Source organism: Lepidochelys kempii, chromosome 5 (assembly GCF_965140285.1).
Source record: "Lepidochelys kempii isolate rLepKem1 chromosome 5, rLepKem1.hap1, whole genome shotgun sequence".
NCBI lineage: Eukaryota > Metazoa > Chordata > Testudines > Cheloniidae > Lepidochelys > Lepidochelys kempii.
Genome location: NC_136384.1, coordinates 11,875,790 through 11,893,604, shown reverse-complemented (window position 1 = coordinate 11,893,604; position 17,815 = coordinate 11,875,790). Strand labels below are relative to the sequence as shown.

Sequence of the window (17,815 nt, the reverse complement as noted above, 5' to 3'; positions counted from 1 at the left end):
ACCCCTCGCTGCTTTACTAACTAGCAGCTGCATTGCACAGTATTATTAGAAAGATCTATCTTATCACACATATCACTGTTACCGTACACTGTAGGAGCTAGTGAGTGTCGTGCTTGCGAAATGCACACTCTGCTATATAATGCTGTGCATTAATTTTTAAGAGAAGATTAGATCAGATTGTGCCATATATTTTAATGCAATGTAATCCCTCCTTTAAGGAGATGCAGTCATTAAAACCAAATCAACTGAATGACAACAAATCTCAAAAGCAGGCTGGCAATTCCCAGTGTCTGCCTGGCATCTCACAGACACATCCTGTTGCAAATGTCTCAAATTTCTGATCGTACCTCATTTGTGTCATTCAGTTCATTTCATGGAAAGAACACGGTCTGTGTTCCAATGCCCAGGGGTGATGCAGAGGTTACAGGGTTACTGAACACACGTGCACAAACTCTACCCTGCCCTGCCTGGAGACAATTTCTTTGGTGTACACTCTAGAGGGCCCATTTGTGAAATGTGCGACTCCACCCACACTCTGGTACATACTTGAGGTCAGGGAACTGGTTCAAAGTGATTTTGAGGTTTTGTGCTAAGAACAAAAACAGGAAATTTGCACTAATCTGGTGTCTACCTTTCCCCCCCTCAAATCTGCAACTCTCCCAGGTTTTTATTTTAAAACTATGATTAAAACAACAAAGGATGTGAAGGTACACATAGGCCCCAGTTGTGAGCAGGGTCCAAGCTATGTCAACACAGACTGGGAAAAATGATCCTAGGGCAGGCCAAGGGCCGATCCAGTCTCTGAAGCTACAGCAGTTTAAAGGCTGCTCTAATTTACACCTGGCTGTCCATAGCCCCAAGAGGTTGTTCTGCCACCTAAAAATAGTTGGAGTACAGAGAGACTTTTGTCTATGCCCCCTTCTCCCACTGTACTGGGAGCCAGGAAGGGTGACAACAGCAAACCACAATGACAGCTCTATGCCACCTGGAGGTTCATCCTAAGCAAGAGATGAGGCTTGATCTGGCTTTCTGGTTGCTTTGTACTAAAGCAGGAACCACAATCTGTCCCATAAAATTTAACGAAGAGGGCAGAGAGACTTTGCTGGGGTGAAAGATGTTACAAGACTAAACTTCTGAGGGCACGTGGGTGGGTGAGGTGAAAGATACTGAGTGAATGTAATGGTCTTGGAACCATCTGAATGACAGAAGTCTCCTCTTTCTCCACAGAATGTGTACTGGCAGGACAAGCTTCCCTACCTCAAAGACAACCAAGTAAGAGCACCACTCCATGCACACTGTCATTCATCTGAGAATGCCAACCGGGAGGACACGTGTGGTTGTAGCTTTCATGAGATGAACTCTCCCAATCCCTGGCAGCTGGGGTAAAACCATGTGACTTCAGATAGGCTACCAAACCACCATCAGATGGTAACAACTCTCCATCCTTAGCAATCTTGGGTGGAATTGAACTAGAGGTGAAAAACCTCAATAGTCCAATTTACAATTCTGGAGCCATTCTGCTTTCTATCTGTTTGGCATTCCATAGAATAGTCATGTACCATGGTGTGCCTAGTAGCTTTCTAGTGCTGTCTAAGAGTGGGTGGTTTGGTCAGATTTTGATATCACTTTAACAGAGAAGTCAAGCAGAAATAACTCCACTGGGGCCAGGGCAGTTACTCTCGTTACACACAGTTTCAGACATGACAGATACGGCAGTTTATGAGTCATCTTGGCCAGGTCCCCATGTAAAGCAAAACTGGCTCTCTATTTATTTAACTTGGTTATATAAAGGCTTTGTTTGACTGATCATGCAACCGCATCATTACAGTTGTATTCCAGCATCACTATGATGTCAGCACCCTTATTTGACTTTCGGTCACTATTACTGTAGACCAGATTTTAACCAGTGACCTGACGGCGTAAATCTCTCATTACTAAACTCCTATGAGCCATCTAGCCCTTCCTTTGTTTAACAGTTGATGTTGTATTGCAGTCAGTCATCTGTGCTCCCTGAGTTTCTTGCAATTACCACTAATCTATGTGCAAAATAAGTCCGATTTGGTGCTGAAGCAAAGTGCAAACTGCTGCATGCCATCCACTAAGCGACACTGTTGATTACTATTAAGATTTCTTCAGCCCTCTCAAATGCTTACTTAAATGTAAAGACTCACTTTGAAGATGAAACAGAAATCCAAAACTTCTCCCCTAGGATCGCTCTCTTTCTACACCTACCTGGGAATTGTTCCACGTTTGTCTTTCTCAGTCAAGTCAATTTGTATCTGCTCTCTAAATAGAAGACTCTTTTCTCTAAATTATTATTTAACGTTAATGTTGCAGGAAATCAAGCTAAAGCTGTTAATTAAAATGCTCTTAACCCTCCGTTGCTGTGATGCCTACAAAAACTTCACACTGACAGGCAGCTGGTATGCTGAGGCTGCTGCCGTTTGGACTGATCCATATTGATTCATTGTATTCCTCCTGTCTATTATTTTCTCTGTTCATCCCTTCTACACAGGAAGTGCCAGACTAGAGCAGAGCATGGTCAGGCTAGTATGGCTTTCTGCGTCTGCAGTGGCATATAACTAACACTGCAGAAAGCAAACCAGGCAGCAATGTATCCTAAAGGCCCAGGAGATCTTTTCTGAGGCCATGGACACAATTAGTTTGTAGTTGCATTTTTAAGGGATCCCTAAGCATCTAGCGGCTACAACAGACACTGTGATGTAGGTGAATGAATACATAAAGAATGGCCCTGGGTAAAGCTCCCATGCAAGCCCTGCTGAGTCGTGACATATCAAACCTTCAACCTGTAACTGAATATTACCTGTTCTGTCCCTCAGATCCTGTGGACAGAAGCAAACTTATGACTTTATGGGTTGATTTTAAATGGCAGGTGTTTGAAGCTACTCAGGGCTTTGAATGTGAGAAGCAGACACAGTGGAGATGCATCTGTAGGCAGCATGAAGCTAGTTAATATGTCAAACGTGTACGGGAAATGAAATTGATCAGCTGAATATCATGTTCGTATCTATCTCAGGGACTTATCTGGCCTCATCCCTAAAATATCTGAGCACCTAACAATCTTTAACGAACTTATCCGCACAATACTCCGGCAAGGTAGGAAGGTGTTACTACCCCCATTTTACAGGTAGGGCTCAGAGGAGCTAAGCAACCTGACTAGGTCTTATAGGAGGTCTGTGGCAGAGCAGGGAACACACACACACACACACACACATGCACTTTGGTCTGTGTTTGTACATCACCTAACACAATGTAGGTTCACGACTAGGGGTCTTAGATGCTTGGATAATACAAAAAATAAATAATAATACATATCATCTATACATATAAGATCTGATCAGCATAGAAATACATATAGATATCTCAGAGCAGGTTGAATGAGAAAACATTCACCAGAAAGAACACATTAATCAAATATCTTTTTTGAAAAATTGTGCTGCTATTCATCCAATAACATATTCACTGCCGAATATGCAATCGGATCTAGACTGTGGAACTACAAAAACCTACTCATGGAATACGATATTCAGCAAGCCACAGCAATATTTGCTGAATAAAGGGGTGGACTAATACTATCTGACTATCCCTAACATGGTATTCTCTGCACACAGAAAGAGGAATCACTTTACCCACTAGTGAAAAGTAGCTCTCTCCATCTGCCCATTGAGAGGGTGCAGCAGCATCAGAGAACAGTGTAGGCTGTCCCTCAAAAAAACAAAACAGGTTTCGACTTTGCCAACAGTTTGCCATGCTTGTTTATGTGCAAATCAAGTCTTGTTTTAAATCAGGCAACACTACTGGACTATTTGGTGAGGATTTCCAGAGATTTATTCTGTGCTGCGTAGATGGCCCATTCCTACAAACACTTAGGCATGAGGATAACGTTAGTGATGGGAGAAGTCCCATTGATTAAAATGGAACTACTCGAGCGAGTTAAGCTACTCACTTGTGTGTTTGCGGGATTGCCTCTAAAGCAGTATATACCGTATCAGCACTGGAATGGTTATGCATCCATTTCATTGTATCACTTGTTCTAGATCCTTAGCCCAATATTTCTCCTACTCTCCCTTTTGTCATGTTTTTGGTTAACTGTTAAAAAGACAGACAGATCCGTTGTATGTTCTAGCAGGCATTGGCTGATGCCTAGACCTTGGTCCGACCTCTTTGCTGGTTCTCTTAGCTTCATCTGTTTGTACTTCACATCCGTGATCTAAAGGAGATACTGATTCCACTGAACTTTTGAGTTAAACTGGTGCCATGTGGAGTGGTGGAGTCTGGGACTACAGGATATTTTGTAGGAGAGTTAAGTATTAAGTTATAATGCATGTTCATCATGCTAAATACCTGACACTTGGAGATTGATGATTACTACCTTTCTTAATAGCTGCATATGATTAACTTTATACTCCTGTAAATTGACAGTGCATAGTATCTACACTGTATCTGATGAAAACCTTGTCCCTATTAGCTGATGTTTGAGCCAGGATGTCTGATATGCGTGCTAGATAATCTCTTCCTGTGTAATCTTCAATTACAAAGACCTGCAGAGATAATCTAAGCATAAAATAACCCCTAGATCGTGATCAATCTCAGGAAAGGGATATACAGTAATACAGTGCTGTACAGAGTAGCTTTTTGGTTATCAGTCTTTGCTGCTGTCTCCATTAGACTCACAACCTATATTTAATTGGATAGCATCTATCTATGGTACTTATAGGACCTCCATGGCCAGAGTAGCTATGGACTTCATAAGCTTTAATGTATTTATTGTCACAGCACTTATGGGAGGGAGGGAAGGAACTGCTATTATACTTCCCTCATTATACCCCCCATGTGATACAAATCCCTGAATATCTCTATTTCTTATCTGTAAAATGGGGATCATGATTCTTTGATCCTTTTATCTACTGAGATTGAAAGCTCTTCAGGGAAGGGACCATCTCTTGCTCTGTGTGTGACCGATTTGTAGCCCAGTGGGGTTCTGATCTCTACTGGGGCCTTCAGGTACTACTGGAATACAAATAGTGATTTTAAAAAAAATGAAATAGCACTTCCAGCAGCCCATTTCACGGCAAACTGTTAGGAGTATATGGGGACTCGATCGAATTAAATGGTTCCCTCCTGACTTTTATCATGGCTATCTCCTTATACAGCATACTTTTAGTTGCATATCTTACCTCCAGCAATATATAGTAAAGAGGAACCTGGAGATATAAATGATGCACATATACTGCTGAAGACATGTGACTGAAACATCATGCAATAAGATTTACCAGAATAGGACAACGCTGCCCTGAAAGTCTGATGTGAATCTGCATTAAACTTTAGTCTGAATATTCAGGAAGCCTTTCTTTATCATTATTATATATTAGATGTAAACAGTAGGAGATTAAAACTGCCTGATAATGAGAATTATCACAGCTATGGAACAGCCTCCAGCTGGAGAGCTACATGTTTCACAGTGCTTTCCTGGCTCTCATTTTCATGAAATACAAGGTAAGTTAGGAGAAAGAAGGTCAAGGTTATCATGGAAAAGTTTAATCCATCCTCAGTGGACACCAGTTAATAGCTGAGGACAATTTCAAGAGCAGACTGCAACCGGGAATACCAATGAAGGGGAAAGGCAAAAAAAAAAAAAAAAAAAGTGGCATTGAGATCTTAGAAGATCATAAGTAGACAGATGGTCTTGGACTTTAATGAGCAGTCTTGGCTCCAGACCTTTCTTGGCAGAGTGCTTTAGTTTTAATATTTTCCCTCTTGTCGTGCAAGTTATGGCCCTGGTTAGCTGGCTCTGGTTACCTAAATGTGGATGATTTTTCCATCTAAATAATACTTTGACAATGAAGAAAACAGTTCATAATCTACAACTTGATGGATTAGGTCATGGGGGAACAACACCTATTAGCAGTCATGAAAGTAAGATATTTTTAAAAGTTGGAACAGTGAGTGCAGTGAAGCAGAAACTGCAGGTCTAACCACTTCATCTTATTCTGTATTGACATCAATAATGCACCAATGAAAAACAAAATGAATCAGGCTTTTTATTAAAAAAGAATTCTACCCTCAGCTGAACTAAAAGTCAGTTTGGTGGGAAATGTAGGGGGATTTTAGAGCTCAATTTCAAAGTGTCCTCAGTTATTTTAGTTTTTTTCCTCTTTAGTTAGAATGTTCTTTTCATATATTAAATGGATTAGCTTGGAAAATTAAGATTCAGCAGTTCTTCCGGTTCATGAAAATGAAAGTGCAATTGCTACTATACTGGGAAATCAGTAATGTCCATCATGTACTCAGGATAAAAATGATAGGGGCTCTGAACCCTTATGTGTTAGGGCATATCATCATTGTAATAGAAGCCACTGCAGTTCATGCATAATGACCCCACCCTATGACGGCGGGGGGGGGGCGTGGGGGGTGACGGAAGGGATAGCTCAGTGGTTTGAGCTTTGGCCTGCTAAACCCAGGGTTGTGAGTTCAATTTAGGGACTGGTCCTACTTTGAGCAGGGGGTTAGACTAGATGACCTCCTGAGGTGCCTCCCAAGCCTGGTATTCTATGATTCTATGAACTGACCCATCCATGTTGGTTGCTATGACCAGGAAATAAATTCAGTCTCATTCCAGCATTTCTGTATGTCACACATTTGTTACAATGGGTCTGTTTCCATATGGCAATTTTAATGGATATATTTCCAAACTGCTGGTTGGTTTTCTGTTGACTAAAGGTTACAGACTGGTCAAACAGTGACTATTTGCCTAGTACACCAGAGGGAGGGCAGGACGAACATTAGATTTTTTGTACTTTACCTAGTAACTCTCCCATTTAAAACTTTGCTGTTCTTTACTTAAGGCCAGATCCTAGTCGCAGTGAAGGAAATGGAATAATCCAGTTAACTTAAACATGAGCAGCATTTGGCTCTTAATCAAAAGCCTAAGAATCTCATATGGGCAGGCTGCATAAATTCTATACTCCCTCCCAGGGCCTTCCCCAACAGCGATTCTGCCTCCTCATTTTCGAGGCCAGGAATGACCGAAATGTGATGTGCCTCTCTAGCACATCAGAATCCAGCTCTGAATCTCCTCCAAACTTGGCCATCCCAATAAGGTGCACACTCCTCCAGAACCCAAGCGTGAAATGTGCTGTATGACAGAACAATGGGATATCTGATGGTGCAAGAGCTCTGGGATTGTTCCCAAGCCAAAGTTGTTTACACTGCAGCAAACCACCTGTCTCCGTGTCATTACCAGGAAGGCAGCTTTATAATGCAAAGTCCAGTTCTGTCTGCAGACAAGATTCAGATCCCTTTCTTCTTCTGGGTGGGGAAGAGAAGCCCTGAAGCCCTAAATGGAGCTTCAGGTCCCCTCCTTCCTTCCAGTCCCACACATCCACCTTCTCTTCTAAGTCATAAGTGCTAAAAATCAAACCACCTTGATCCTTAATCATCTAGGGCTTATTGCTTCAGTGACACCAGGCTCCCCTGGCTACCACCCCAGTCTGAAGTGCATGATTGTGCATGACTCCTGCTGACCAGAAAGTGAGAGAATTCGATTAGGATTCTAACCGGGGTCTCTGCCTGTCTATCCATCCAAAAACTGCCTAATCGCCAGGATACCTGGGTATCCTGATTGCCACTACAGCACACAACTAGTGGGGCTGGCTCCGTGTCCCACAGCTACCATTTAACTCCCATCACACCTAATGGGACTAAGACTAGTGATCAACCGACATCTTTTGTAGGCTCTCCATGCCATAGGAGAGAATCTTTCTTTAGTATGATGGCTCTACTTCCAAGGGCTGTGCAAGCAAAGACTCAATTCACCATGGTCAGAGGCACTGGATTCCAGTAAGAGGAAAGTCTGCAGTGCTCCCCTTTCCAGCAGTTACCTACAGCAGTGACCCTGTATAAGCCAGTGCCCAGGAGATTTTCAAAGGAAAGGCAAGAAGTGAGGATAAATAGGAGAGAAGCAGAGAAAATATTTATAAAAATGCCATGCAATAACAAAATGTCTTTAAAAGGTTTTGGCTTTAGATCTAGCCAACATTCTTGCCACCCCCAGCCCCGCGCCCCGAACAATCCAAAGTCTGGATAATCATGGGGGTTTAATGATATAATGACAGAGAAATAAGTGTCTAACTTTTATAAAGGAACATAACCGTTGAGAATGCCAAGCTCCTTTTTGCTCAGGTTAGAAATTCAGGGCTTACCTGAAGAGGCCGAAGAATCATAGGTACTTCTGTCCTTCCTATTCATCCTGAAGGACTGAATGTCCTTTTCCCTGTACGTTCCAAACCCTTCAAAGCTTCTTCTTTTATTCCCACTTGCATCATTGTCCCGCTTTTCACTGGAGGAACTGATTTCACCAAACATGTCCAGGGACTCTGACCTTGCACTAGTCTCAGCGTTACCCGAGTATCTCTTTGTGCAAGAGTCAATGGGATCGTTGCTCAAGTCACTTTTATCTTTGCTCTGCGTCCACTGCTGGGCATCAGAAAGCGATAACGTAGACAGTGTATCCACTTCAAAGTTACTCTTTGAGCCTTTGTGTCCCATTTCACAATGCTGGTGCTTCTGTTTCTCCTTATGCTTGCTTTTCTCGTTGAGCAAGGAGAGGTCTTTGTCTGAGCCACTTAGCCTTTCACTGATTGCATGGCTGGAGAAGCCGGTGGACTTGCTAGCAAAAAGACCGCTCAGATCTTCATGTGCCCCCAATATCCGCTCATCCTTATGCTTGTGCTTATGTTTGTGTTTTCTTTTGTGAAGTCGGCCACTAGAAAGGCTGGTTCCTCCAACCTTTGGAGGTGCCAAGGAGGACTGCATATCTCCAAGGCTCATTCCCACAGGTGTCTGCAGGTGCACTCCGTGTTTGGCTTTATGCTTGGCAGTGGTGGACATCTTCATATGAGAGCCTGAATGGAACTGGGGTGGGGGCACTGCGGGCCTCATAAATGGGGAAGCTGCTCCAAGTGTGTGGGACAGGTACAAAGGAGCTGGATACTGACCGTAGTAACCAAGATTCATCATAGGCATTGATGTGTAAGGCATTCCATAGGGTGCATAGTAACTCCCACTGGGAATAGGGTAACCGAACCCTTGTAAAAAAGGCACCTTTGTCATGGTGTCATTGGTTTTGGCAGGTCTACCACGCTTCTTCTTCGACTTCATGTCAGAGGTCCTGCGAAGATAGAGCAATGGGTCATACTGGATATATGGCACAGGGTAATAATGATCAAAATTAATCCTGAAAATGCTAGGATATGGATTTTCATGGTAAAACGTGTAGCTTCTATGGGAAATCCTGAACACTTGAAACTTGTTGATGAGCTCCTCGAGGTCTGCAAGAAACTGGAGGTCATCTCTGTTCTGCAGGCTTTTCCTTTTCCTCTTGTGCTTTGGCTTTTTAATGCTCTCGTGAGCGAGAAAGTTATCAACAATGAGATGCTTCTGCCGGTGACCATGCCTGTTCTTTGTGCTGGTGTCAGATGGTATGGCCTCTGGATTGTCCAGGGTACAGAAATCAAAAGAGTACCTCCTGCGGGATTCTGAGCTTTTTTCTGCTTGGTCAGAAGTGCTGTTATTGTCTGTACCTATTCCACTGTCGCTTGGTATGGTTTCCTCGCTGTGAGACTCACTCACTGGTGACAGCGTGACTTCTTTCAGAGAACCTATTTCACACAGATGGGAAGGTGAGTTAGCCATTAACCTGGGTGGAGACAGCTTCCAAGTTCCACTGTGCATTCCTTTCTGGGTTTTTGTAGGAAGAGCACTGATGGGTTGAAGATTTGGCATAGTTTTTAACTCTGAAAAATTTGTTTCAGTGCTTGCAGGGCTAAGGTTGCCATTAGACCCCACTAACTGTGTTGAAAGCGGATGAATAGCTGCTGGTGACAATGCCACAAGTGACTGCAAGTTGGAAGGCACTGCTGGGTTTTCTGGCTGGCTCAAAACAGGCCTTGAGTGCTTGATGGCTGTCTTAGGTTCTTCTGGAGGGGGCTGCAGCTCTGCTCTTGGCTTCCTGCCCCGTTTTTTGCCAATGTAGATAGTCCCCCTCTTGCTGACATTTATTTGCTTCCCTAGTCTGGCATCGATGGTCGCAGCTCCTGGGCTGGATGGGGGCTGGGCTTTTGTTTTCAAAGCTATGTTGCTGGAACAGGACAAGATCTGATTCAGAATATTCTTCCTCTTGAGGGACTTCATCTTGTTGATGGTCTTGATGGTCTTCTTATCCAACACGCCCAGCTTGCCGACCTTTTTGTGAAATTTCAGTTCACTGATGGATTTGTCCTCCCCTGGGACCATCTGGGCCAGCTTAGCCAGGTTCCGTCTCCTCTTCCTTTTCTTTGTGCCTGGAAATTCTCGATTGATTGGACTGACCGGGCTGGTGGAGGTCCCCTCGTGGATGGTTTCAACAGTGAGCAAAGGCTGTTTCTTTGGTCGTCCTCTTTTTTTCTTGATGGGCGTAATCACAGTAAGACTGTCTGTATTGGTATACAGAGGGCTAGATGGAGTGATGGGATAGGCTGAAGGGGGCTCCACCATCAGCTTCTCGGATGTAGCCATGGAGGTTTCCTGAAGCATGTTTTTAGGTTTGCTGCAGGTCCATCTCCGTTTTGCTACAAGTTTTGGGTGCTGGACTTCTGGCAATCTGCTTGATGCAGGAAGATTGGTAGGAGTGGACATGGAAGTTCCAGCTGCAGATTTTCTGAGCCTACCTGCACTGTTTGGGGGAGCTTTGTCAGTGATCCCACGGCTCTCAATAGCTGTCAATAGGGACTCGTTCTCGGGAGCTTTCCCTTGCTTTGTGGCTCGAAGATCTTTTTTGCTCCCCTCCAGTTGTGAACTAGTCCTGTTTGCTACTTCACTGCTCACGGGAAGTCCAGAAGGTAGGCTTTTTTCCTGGATAGTTTTATCTGCTGTAGATTTTGAAGATTGCCTTTTTTTCCTTTTGTGGCCAGACATATCTGCTGTTGGAGTCTTTATTGGGATAGTAATTCGTACGTGACTGGCGTCACTCTCAGAACCATTAGCAGAACTCGGGTTCTGCCTCGAGGGCGATGCTTCTAGCAGTTTGTCCGTTGAATAAGATTCCTTTTTCCCTTCCATGCTGTCATGGGTTTTGCTCTCAAATGCTTTTTGAGCATTTTTCACCCATTCTATGTCTGTGTTTTGGATGGTTTGAATTATTAAGTCTTTTTTGCTGGATTTCTTCTTTGTGTTCCCAGTGGGTTGGTCAGGGATCTCCATTTGGCCTCCTCCCTCTTTATCAACTAGAGGCAAAAGCCCATTGCACTCTGATGGATTGCTAGGCTGGGATGCTGCCGTGATGTTATTTGGTGATGGAACTGCACTGCATACAGCCAGCTCTTTATTGTTGGTTGACAACTGACTCCATGTGCTTCCTGCACCAGATTTCTTTGTTTGAGACTTGCTGAAAGAAACTGGCTCTTGAGCAGAAACCTTGGTGGCACTAGCTGCTTCTCGGCTGGATTCTGTATTGAGGAAGCAACTTTGAGAAGCAGATCCAGTGTCAGAGCTTGCTGACCAGTCAAGATGGTGCTGGTTGCTGCTTTTTTGCTGGTGCTTTGATTTTAAGGTGTCACTGGTGAAGTCCTGTTGGAGGCCTGGGTCATAGTGCAGAGCAGAATGCTTTGGGGGCCGGTCATAAACCTGCAAAGCAGAAGAAAATGAAAAAAAAAGTAAGTTTATTGGGCTCATCATAAACATTAATGTAAAGATCTTATAAACTTGCATGTTGAAGGACAACTACTCTTAAATGATCTGCTCTTAAGTTTCAAGATACTTTGTAAAGTCGCCTTAAAAAAGGACACAGGTGAAACTTGACCACAGATTTATGAGTTGTAAATGCATCTTTTTGCAACCTTAAGACCAATAGAAATATTTCCATACACTTTTAAATTACTAAGGATATATATAGGGTTTTTGTGTGTGTGTTTGCACATGCACACTTTTAACACAAGCAAAACCTTCCCTTGTAAGTGGCCTGATTTTGCAACCTGTTCCCACGTTGAGTAACCATTACCTTTGCGGGCAGCCCCTCCGTGTCAGAGAGGGATGCAGAATCAGATCCCGTGTTTGCAGCTCAAAATTTACAGTCTGGTGCTAGTGCAGGAGAAGTGGACAAAGACATTGTCTAGAAAGTGAAAATGAAATTGACGGGTCTGCTTTTTTTAGAAACCTCAGGGAAAAGCGATGAAAAGGCATGGTCCTGAATCTTCCAAGACTTATTTACCTGCTTAGCTTTATATATGTGAGTAGGCCCAACTGGACTACTCATGTGAATACAGTAAAGTAGGATCAGGACCCAAATTAGTTTTTAACGTCTCTTTCTATTTTAATGAACTGTAATTCGCAATCTGGGTAAGCAATATTTGCAATATGATTTTTAATCTGACCACATCCCTTCAAACTTCAGGGATAACATAAAGAGTACAGTTATGTTGAAGACTAGTGCAGAGCAAATGAAAGTCCACATTGATTCTCGATGGACTTTCTTCAGCTGAAGAAATTATGCATGTTTCAGGCATAACATTTTCAAAAGCCCCTTCAAACAAAACAAACCCACTTCACTTTCATTTATTGACCACTTCTAGACTCTTGCTCCCCTGTAATCATTTGTTGGTTTTATGATGATTTCCTATCCATTTTTGTGATGCTCCATGTCAAGCTGTGAAATGTGTTTCATACATGTAGTATTGCAAGCTACTCTTCAGGAGTAAACTGTGATTGTAATTAGACTGAATACCAAATACGTGATGGGATACTTAAAATAAATGTGTAAGCAAGGGAAGAACAGTAGAAAATAACACTAACTACATTTTACTGCCACAGTTTGGCTATTACAGTTAAGTTTATATCAGCGGTACTACCATAAACCTCTTTTTCTCGGGATTTATAACAGATATTTCGGGGAAAGAAGATCCCATCCTAAGAGGTTTTCAGGTCTATGAAGCATGGTTGTCAGAAGTGCTACATCACCCCAATCCTGAATGACCGCAAATGAAATTTTGTTCTTTTAGGGTGCCAACAAACATGTGGAGAAGGGTGATCTAGTGGACAATTGGACTTTCAGAAAGTTTTGACAAGGTCCCTCCACAAAGACTTATAAGCAAAGTTAGCATTCATGGGTAGGGAAGGTGTTCTCGTGGATCAGTAACTGATTTAAAGATAGGAAACATAGAGCAGGAATAAATGATCAGTTTTCACGGTGGTGAGAGGTAAAAAGCAGGGTCCTCCAAGGATCTGCACTCGGACCAGTGCTGTTCAACATGTTCATAAATGATCTAGAAAAAGGGGTAAACAGTGACATGGCAAAGTTTTCAGATGACACAAAATAACTCAAGATAGTTAAGTCCAAAGCTAACTTCAAAGAGTTACAAAGGAATCTCACAAAATGGGAGTAAGTGGGCAACAAAATGGCAGATGAACTTCAGTGTTGATAAATGCAAAGTAACGCACATTGGAAAATATAATCCCAACTATAAATATAAAATGATGGGGTCTAAATTAGCAGTTACCATTCAAGAAAGAGATCTAGGAGCCTTTGTGGATATTTCTAAAAAACAAATCTGCTCAAAGTACAGCGGCAGTCAAAAAAGCTAACAGAAAGGAATAGATCATAAGACAGAAAATACCATCGTGCCACTATATAAATCCATGGTAAACCCACACCTTGAATACTGTATGCAGTTCTAGATGCCCCATCTCAAAAAAGATATATTAGAGTTGGAAAAAGTAAAGAGAAGGGCAACAAAAGTGATCAGGGGTATGGAACAGTTTCCAGATGAGGAGAGATTCAAAAGACTGGAGCTGTTCAGCTTGGAAAAAAGACGACTAAAGGGGGGATATGATCGAGGTCTATAAAATCAAGAAAGGTGTGGCGAAAGTGAATACGGAAATTTACCCCTTTTCACAACACCAGAACCAGGGGTCATCCAATGAAATTAACAGGCAGCAGATTTAAAACAAACACAAGGAAGTACTTCTTCACACAATGCACAATCAAATTGTGGAACTCATTAGCAGGAGATGTTCTGAAGGCCAGAAGTATAGCCAGGTTAAAAAAAGAGTTAGATAAATTTATGGAGAATAGGTCCATCAATGCTTATTGGGCAAGGTCAGGGATAAAACGCAATGCTCTGACTGCCAGAAGCTGAGAGTGGACGACAGGGAATGGATCACTTGATAATTACCCTGTTCTGTTCCTTTCCTCTGAAGCATCTGTCTCCAGCCACTGTTGGAAGAGAGAATACTGGTCTAGATGGACCACTGGTCTAACCCAGTATGGTCATTCGTATGTTCTTATGTTTAAAGGTGGTGAACTACCAGGTTCAGGATTTATGTTTAGAGACCGACAAACCTGTATATTACTGGGAAATGGATGGTGATAGATCCTTAGTGGGTGTATGTAAAAGTCAGGCATGTGGCCTTGTTGGAACACACCATAATATTTAAGCTATTGGGGTGCACTGGCTCAAGCAGTAACTGGAGATTCTTCAGTTCTGGGGATTGTTCGGCATTTGTGCATGTGGGCTGAGCATGCTTAGGAAAGGAAAAGATTCCCAGGAAAAGTAAAGTGAGAAAACAGAGTGTGCAGCTGTTGTAAATTGCAGGTGTTTTGGTTTGTGCACCCTTCTTCTCAGCCTATTCCCAGAGCCCAAGCAGTAACCTGATCCCGAGGAATAACTAGCCCCTCATTCTACAAGCAGCTCCCTCTACGTCAGTGCTGAATCACACGGAGCAGACAGTAAAGGGAGAGCCTGCACTGATGCGACCTGCGCTGCATTTGCTCGGGGGTTCTAGGATGACACAATCTGCTTGTTTACATGGAGGAGTTCGGTTTCCAGGGTTGTGAATTTGACATCTTTCTTCAGGCAGGCCTACAAAAGGTAGCCACCTCCCTCCATCCCCTTTGGCCACTGAAAAAGGAGGGCACTGAAATATTGTGTTTAGCGTAAAATCATTATTTTTTAAAATAATGATCAAGCTCACAAGATGCATAGTCAACTTCATTGTCCCCCTGCTGCTTCTGCCGGCTCTCAGCTTCCAGACCAGATGGTGCCTGGTTCTTATGGTGTGCAGTATGAAGAGCACAGGGGCAAGACTGGCTCCAGAAGCTATCCCATACCTGGCCAGGCCTCAGTAAAGATACAGGCACAACTGCAGTCCCATCACTCCCTCCCTAATCTCCTGGGAGCACACACAGGGGTGCTTATGCTGGCTTTCACAATGGGACTGCGGGACATGGAAGGGGAAGTACATTGCACTTTATCAAGCAGTCTAGCAGCAGGCTTTCTTAGCAGAAGGTTTGCTCTCGACTTAGTCAGACCCGGACTATACCTCTTGCTTTCACATCAGTCTATAAAGCAGCTACCCCACTGAGAAGACTTCCTGGTGTGACTTTTGTTTTTCATTAATATTTACATTGCAGCAGCAACCAGAAAGCTCCATATTGGGGTCGTGCTGGGTGCTGTACAAACACAGGAGTAACAATCTATGCCCCAAAGATCCCTAAATAATAATGATCTCTCACTTAAAAAACTCGCAAAAACTAGAACTTACAGGGCTCTGATGGTGTAAAGCTGGCACTGTTCCACTCTCTTCCATGAAGATGTAGGACTTTACTTCAGCGGAGCACCTAGCCCTATGGCTGTAATCAAAGTAACCCTAAAGTTCCTCCCAAAAGGCTGAGTTGTGAAACTCAATGCCCTGAGAAATTTCATTCGAAAAGTAAGGGTTACAGCAGTCAAAAAAAAAAAAAATCACAATGCCCCTCACCCTTGGCTTAAAAAAGGCAAAGATATTTAATTCAGGGCTAAAAATAGTAATGATAATTTGAGGACCGACAACTTGGATGCCAACTGCAAAGCAGCGGACTTTTTGTGACTCAGGGCTTGCCTACACTGAGCCGCAATACGGATGACAGGGGCGTGAATTGCAGAGCACCCCAAAGTGTTGCACTCTAACTGTCCTGTGTGGATGCTGTGGGTGCAAATGAAAAGGTCTACATTAAAGCAAACCTGCTCCCGCCAGCAGCGTCTTTCTGCTCCCGCCAGCAGCGTCCACATGGGGCAGTTCGATAGCAACACTCTGGTGAGCTCTGCAATTCACGCAGTGGTGTAGTTTGGACATAGCCAGTTACCGGTCCGCTCTGATCACCTTGTCTCCCAAAGCGGAGGTTGACACTGAAACTACCGACGGATCTCTAACTATAGCCCTGCTGTTCCTATAATACCACAGAGAAGCACAAGCTTTATATTGCAATCCATGAAAAGAGATACATGTGACATCTAAGGTGCCAGGCCCGCAACTGTTTAATCATATGTTCTACTTTAAGCACAAAGGAGTCACCCTGGTTTCAACAGGACTTCAAAAGTTAAGCCCCTGTGGAAGGGTTTGCAGGATTGTGCCATCTGTACATTCTATCAAAACTATGTATTCGCCCAAGCATGCAACAGCCCACTGGGTCTCTTAATGTAGCTTCTTCCAGTATCATTTTACGATGAACTCTCCCCCGTCAAACACACGCATGCCACTCTCACATAATTCTTCAGCATACGCTACTCCAGCATGGCAACCAGAGATCATGTTGCCTGCAGCAGGTCGAATTTGACTTGCTGCAATTGATATGTGGGCACTGTTTACTTAAAAGGACCGGCAAATCAGCTAGCTGAAAGTAATGCAGTTAAGTGTATTTTGTTCCCAATGTATCCATCTGGATCACACCGCCTGATCCCATTGTCCCTAATGTTTCAGCTTCAATTTCCCCTGCTGGGTGAGCCCCACAATCAAAGGGCATTGTGAACAAAGATCGAGCAACAACAAAAAACAAACAAAAAACCTCACAACAACCCCCCCCCCCCCCCCCGCAGTAAAGATAGCCGTAGGGACTGGAGCTTTCAGTGGGGGTGACTGTGAACAGGGCTCTTCAGACAACAGCTGATGGCTATTTCTCATTGCATTTTCTGGAATTCATTTCTTTGTACAACTGCCAGTACAGAATACTGTATACAGCAGCTTGGCTACTCATTCCAATAGGTTGTTGGCTTCAGCAGAGTTAATTGTAGCTATATCAGTAGCACCGAGAGCAGAATCTGACCCATTCATGGGAATGGAAGATTTATTCGTATTTAGCTTTTGGTCTATCTGTAGAATTTCATCACCAGGGCCTGCCCGTGTTGGCATTTTGCTCTTCACGAGGCCCCAAATCACAGCAATGTGGGAACTCCTTCCCTGTCCAGCGATTCTGAAACACACTGCCTGCCATCCTTTCTTGAGGGAGGCGGGGATAGGAATTTACTCTTGCCGTGTTGCCAACTCCTGTGATTTGAGCACGAGTGTCGTGATATTTGGCGACGCTCTAAAAGCCCTAGCTCCTGGATGTGTGTGACTGCGTGAAAATCTCAGTTTTCATTTTTGAAACATTTTTGAACATTCTGAAGTTCCTAGTCCTCAGGGCTGCAGAGAGAAGATGGGAAAATGTAGCATAAGTGCCCCCCCGAAAGCTTAGGATGCAGAGGACAAAACTCAAATGAACCCCAAGGTAGCCTATTTTTAAAAAAAAAATCTCCTGATTTGTAATCCAACCTCATGATTTTTGAAGCCTGACTCGCGGTTTTTTAACACACAGGCTTGGCGATGCTGCATAGACCTGTGTCAGCAGCAAGTGACAGGACATCCAGCACCAGCTCAGCTGTCCTGCCCAGAGAATAAGGGGAGGAGGAGCACCCACTTCCAACTTGCTCCATGCATGCTGCCCATTTACCACTGCACATGCCGATCT

At 43.5% G+C, this 17,815-nt stretch overlaps 1 protein-coding gene across 2 annotated transcripts in view; it reads right to left on the bottom strand.

The window, feature by feature from the left end:
* Window positions 1–17,815, bottom strand: part of SETBP1 (SET binding protein 1) — a 324,256-nt gene that overhangs the window by 85,501 nt on the left and 220,940 nt on the right. For both annotated transcript variants that reach the window (XM_073343442.2, XM_073343441.2), the window contains exon 3: window positions 8,223–11,682. In XM_073343442.2, coding sequence (XP_073199543.2) covers window positions 8,223–11,682 — 3,460 coding nt within the window. The remainder of the gene's footprint in view (window positions 1–8,222; window positions 11,683–17,815) is intronic.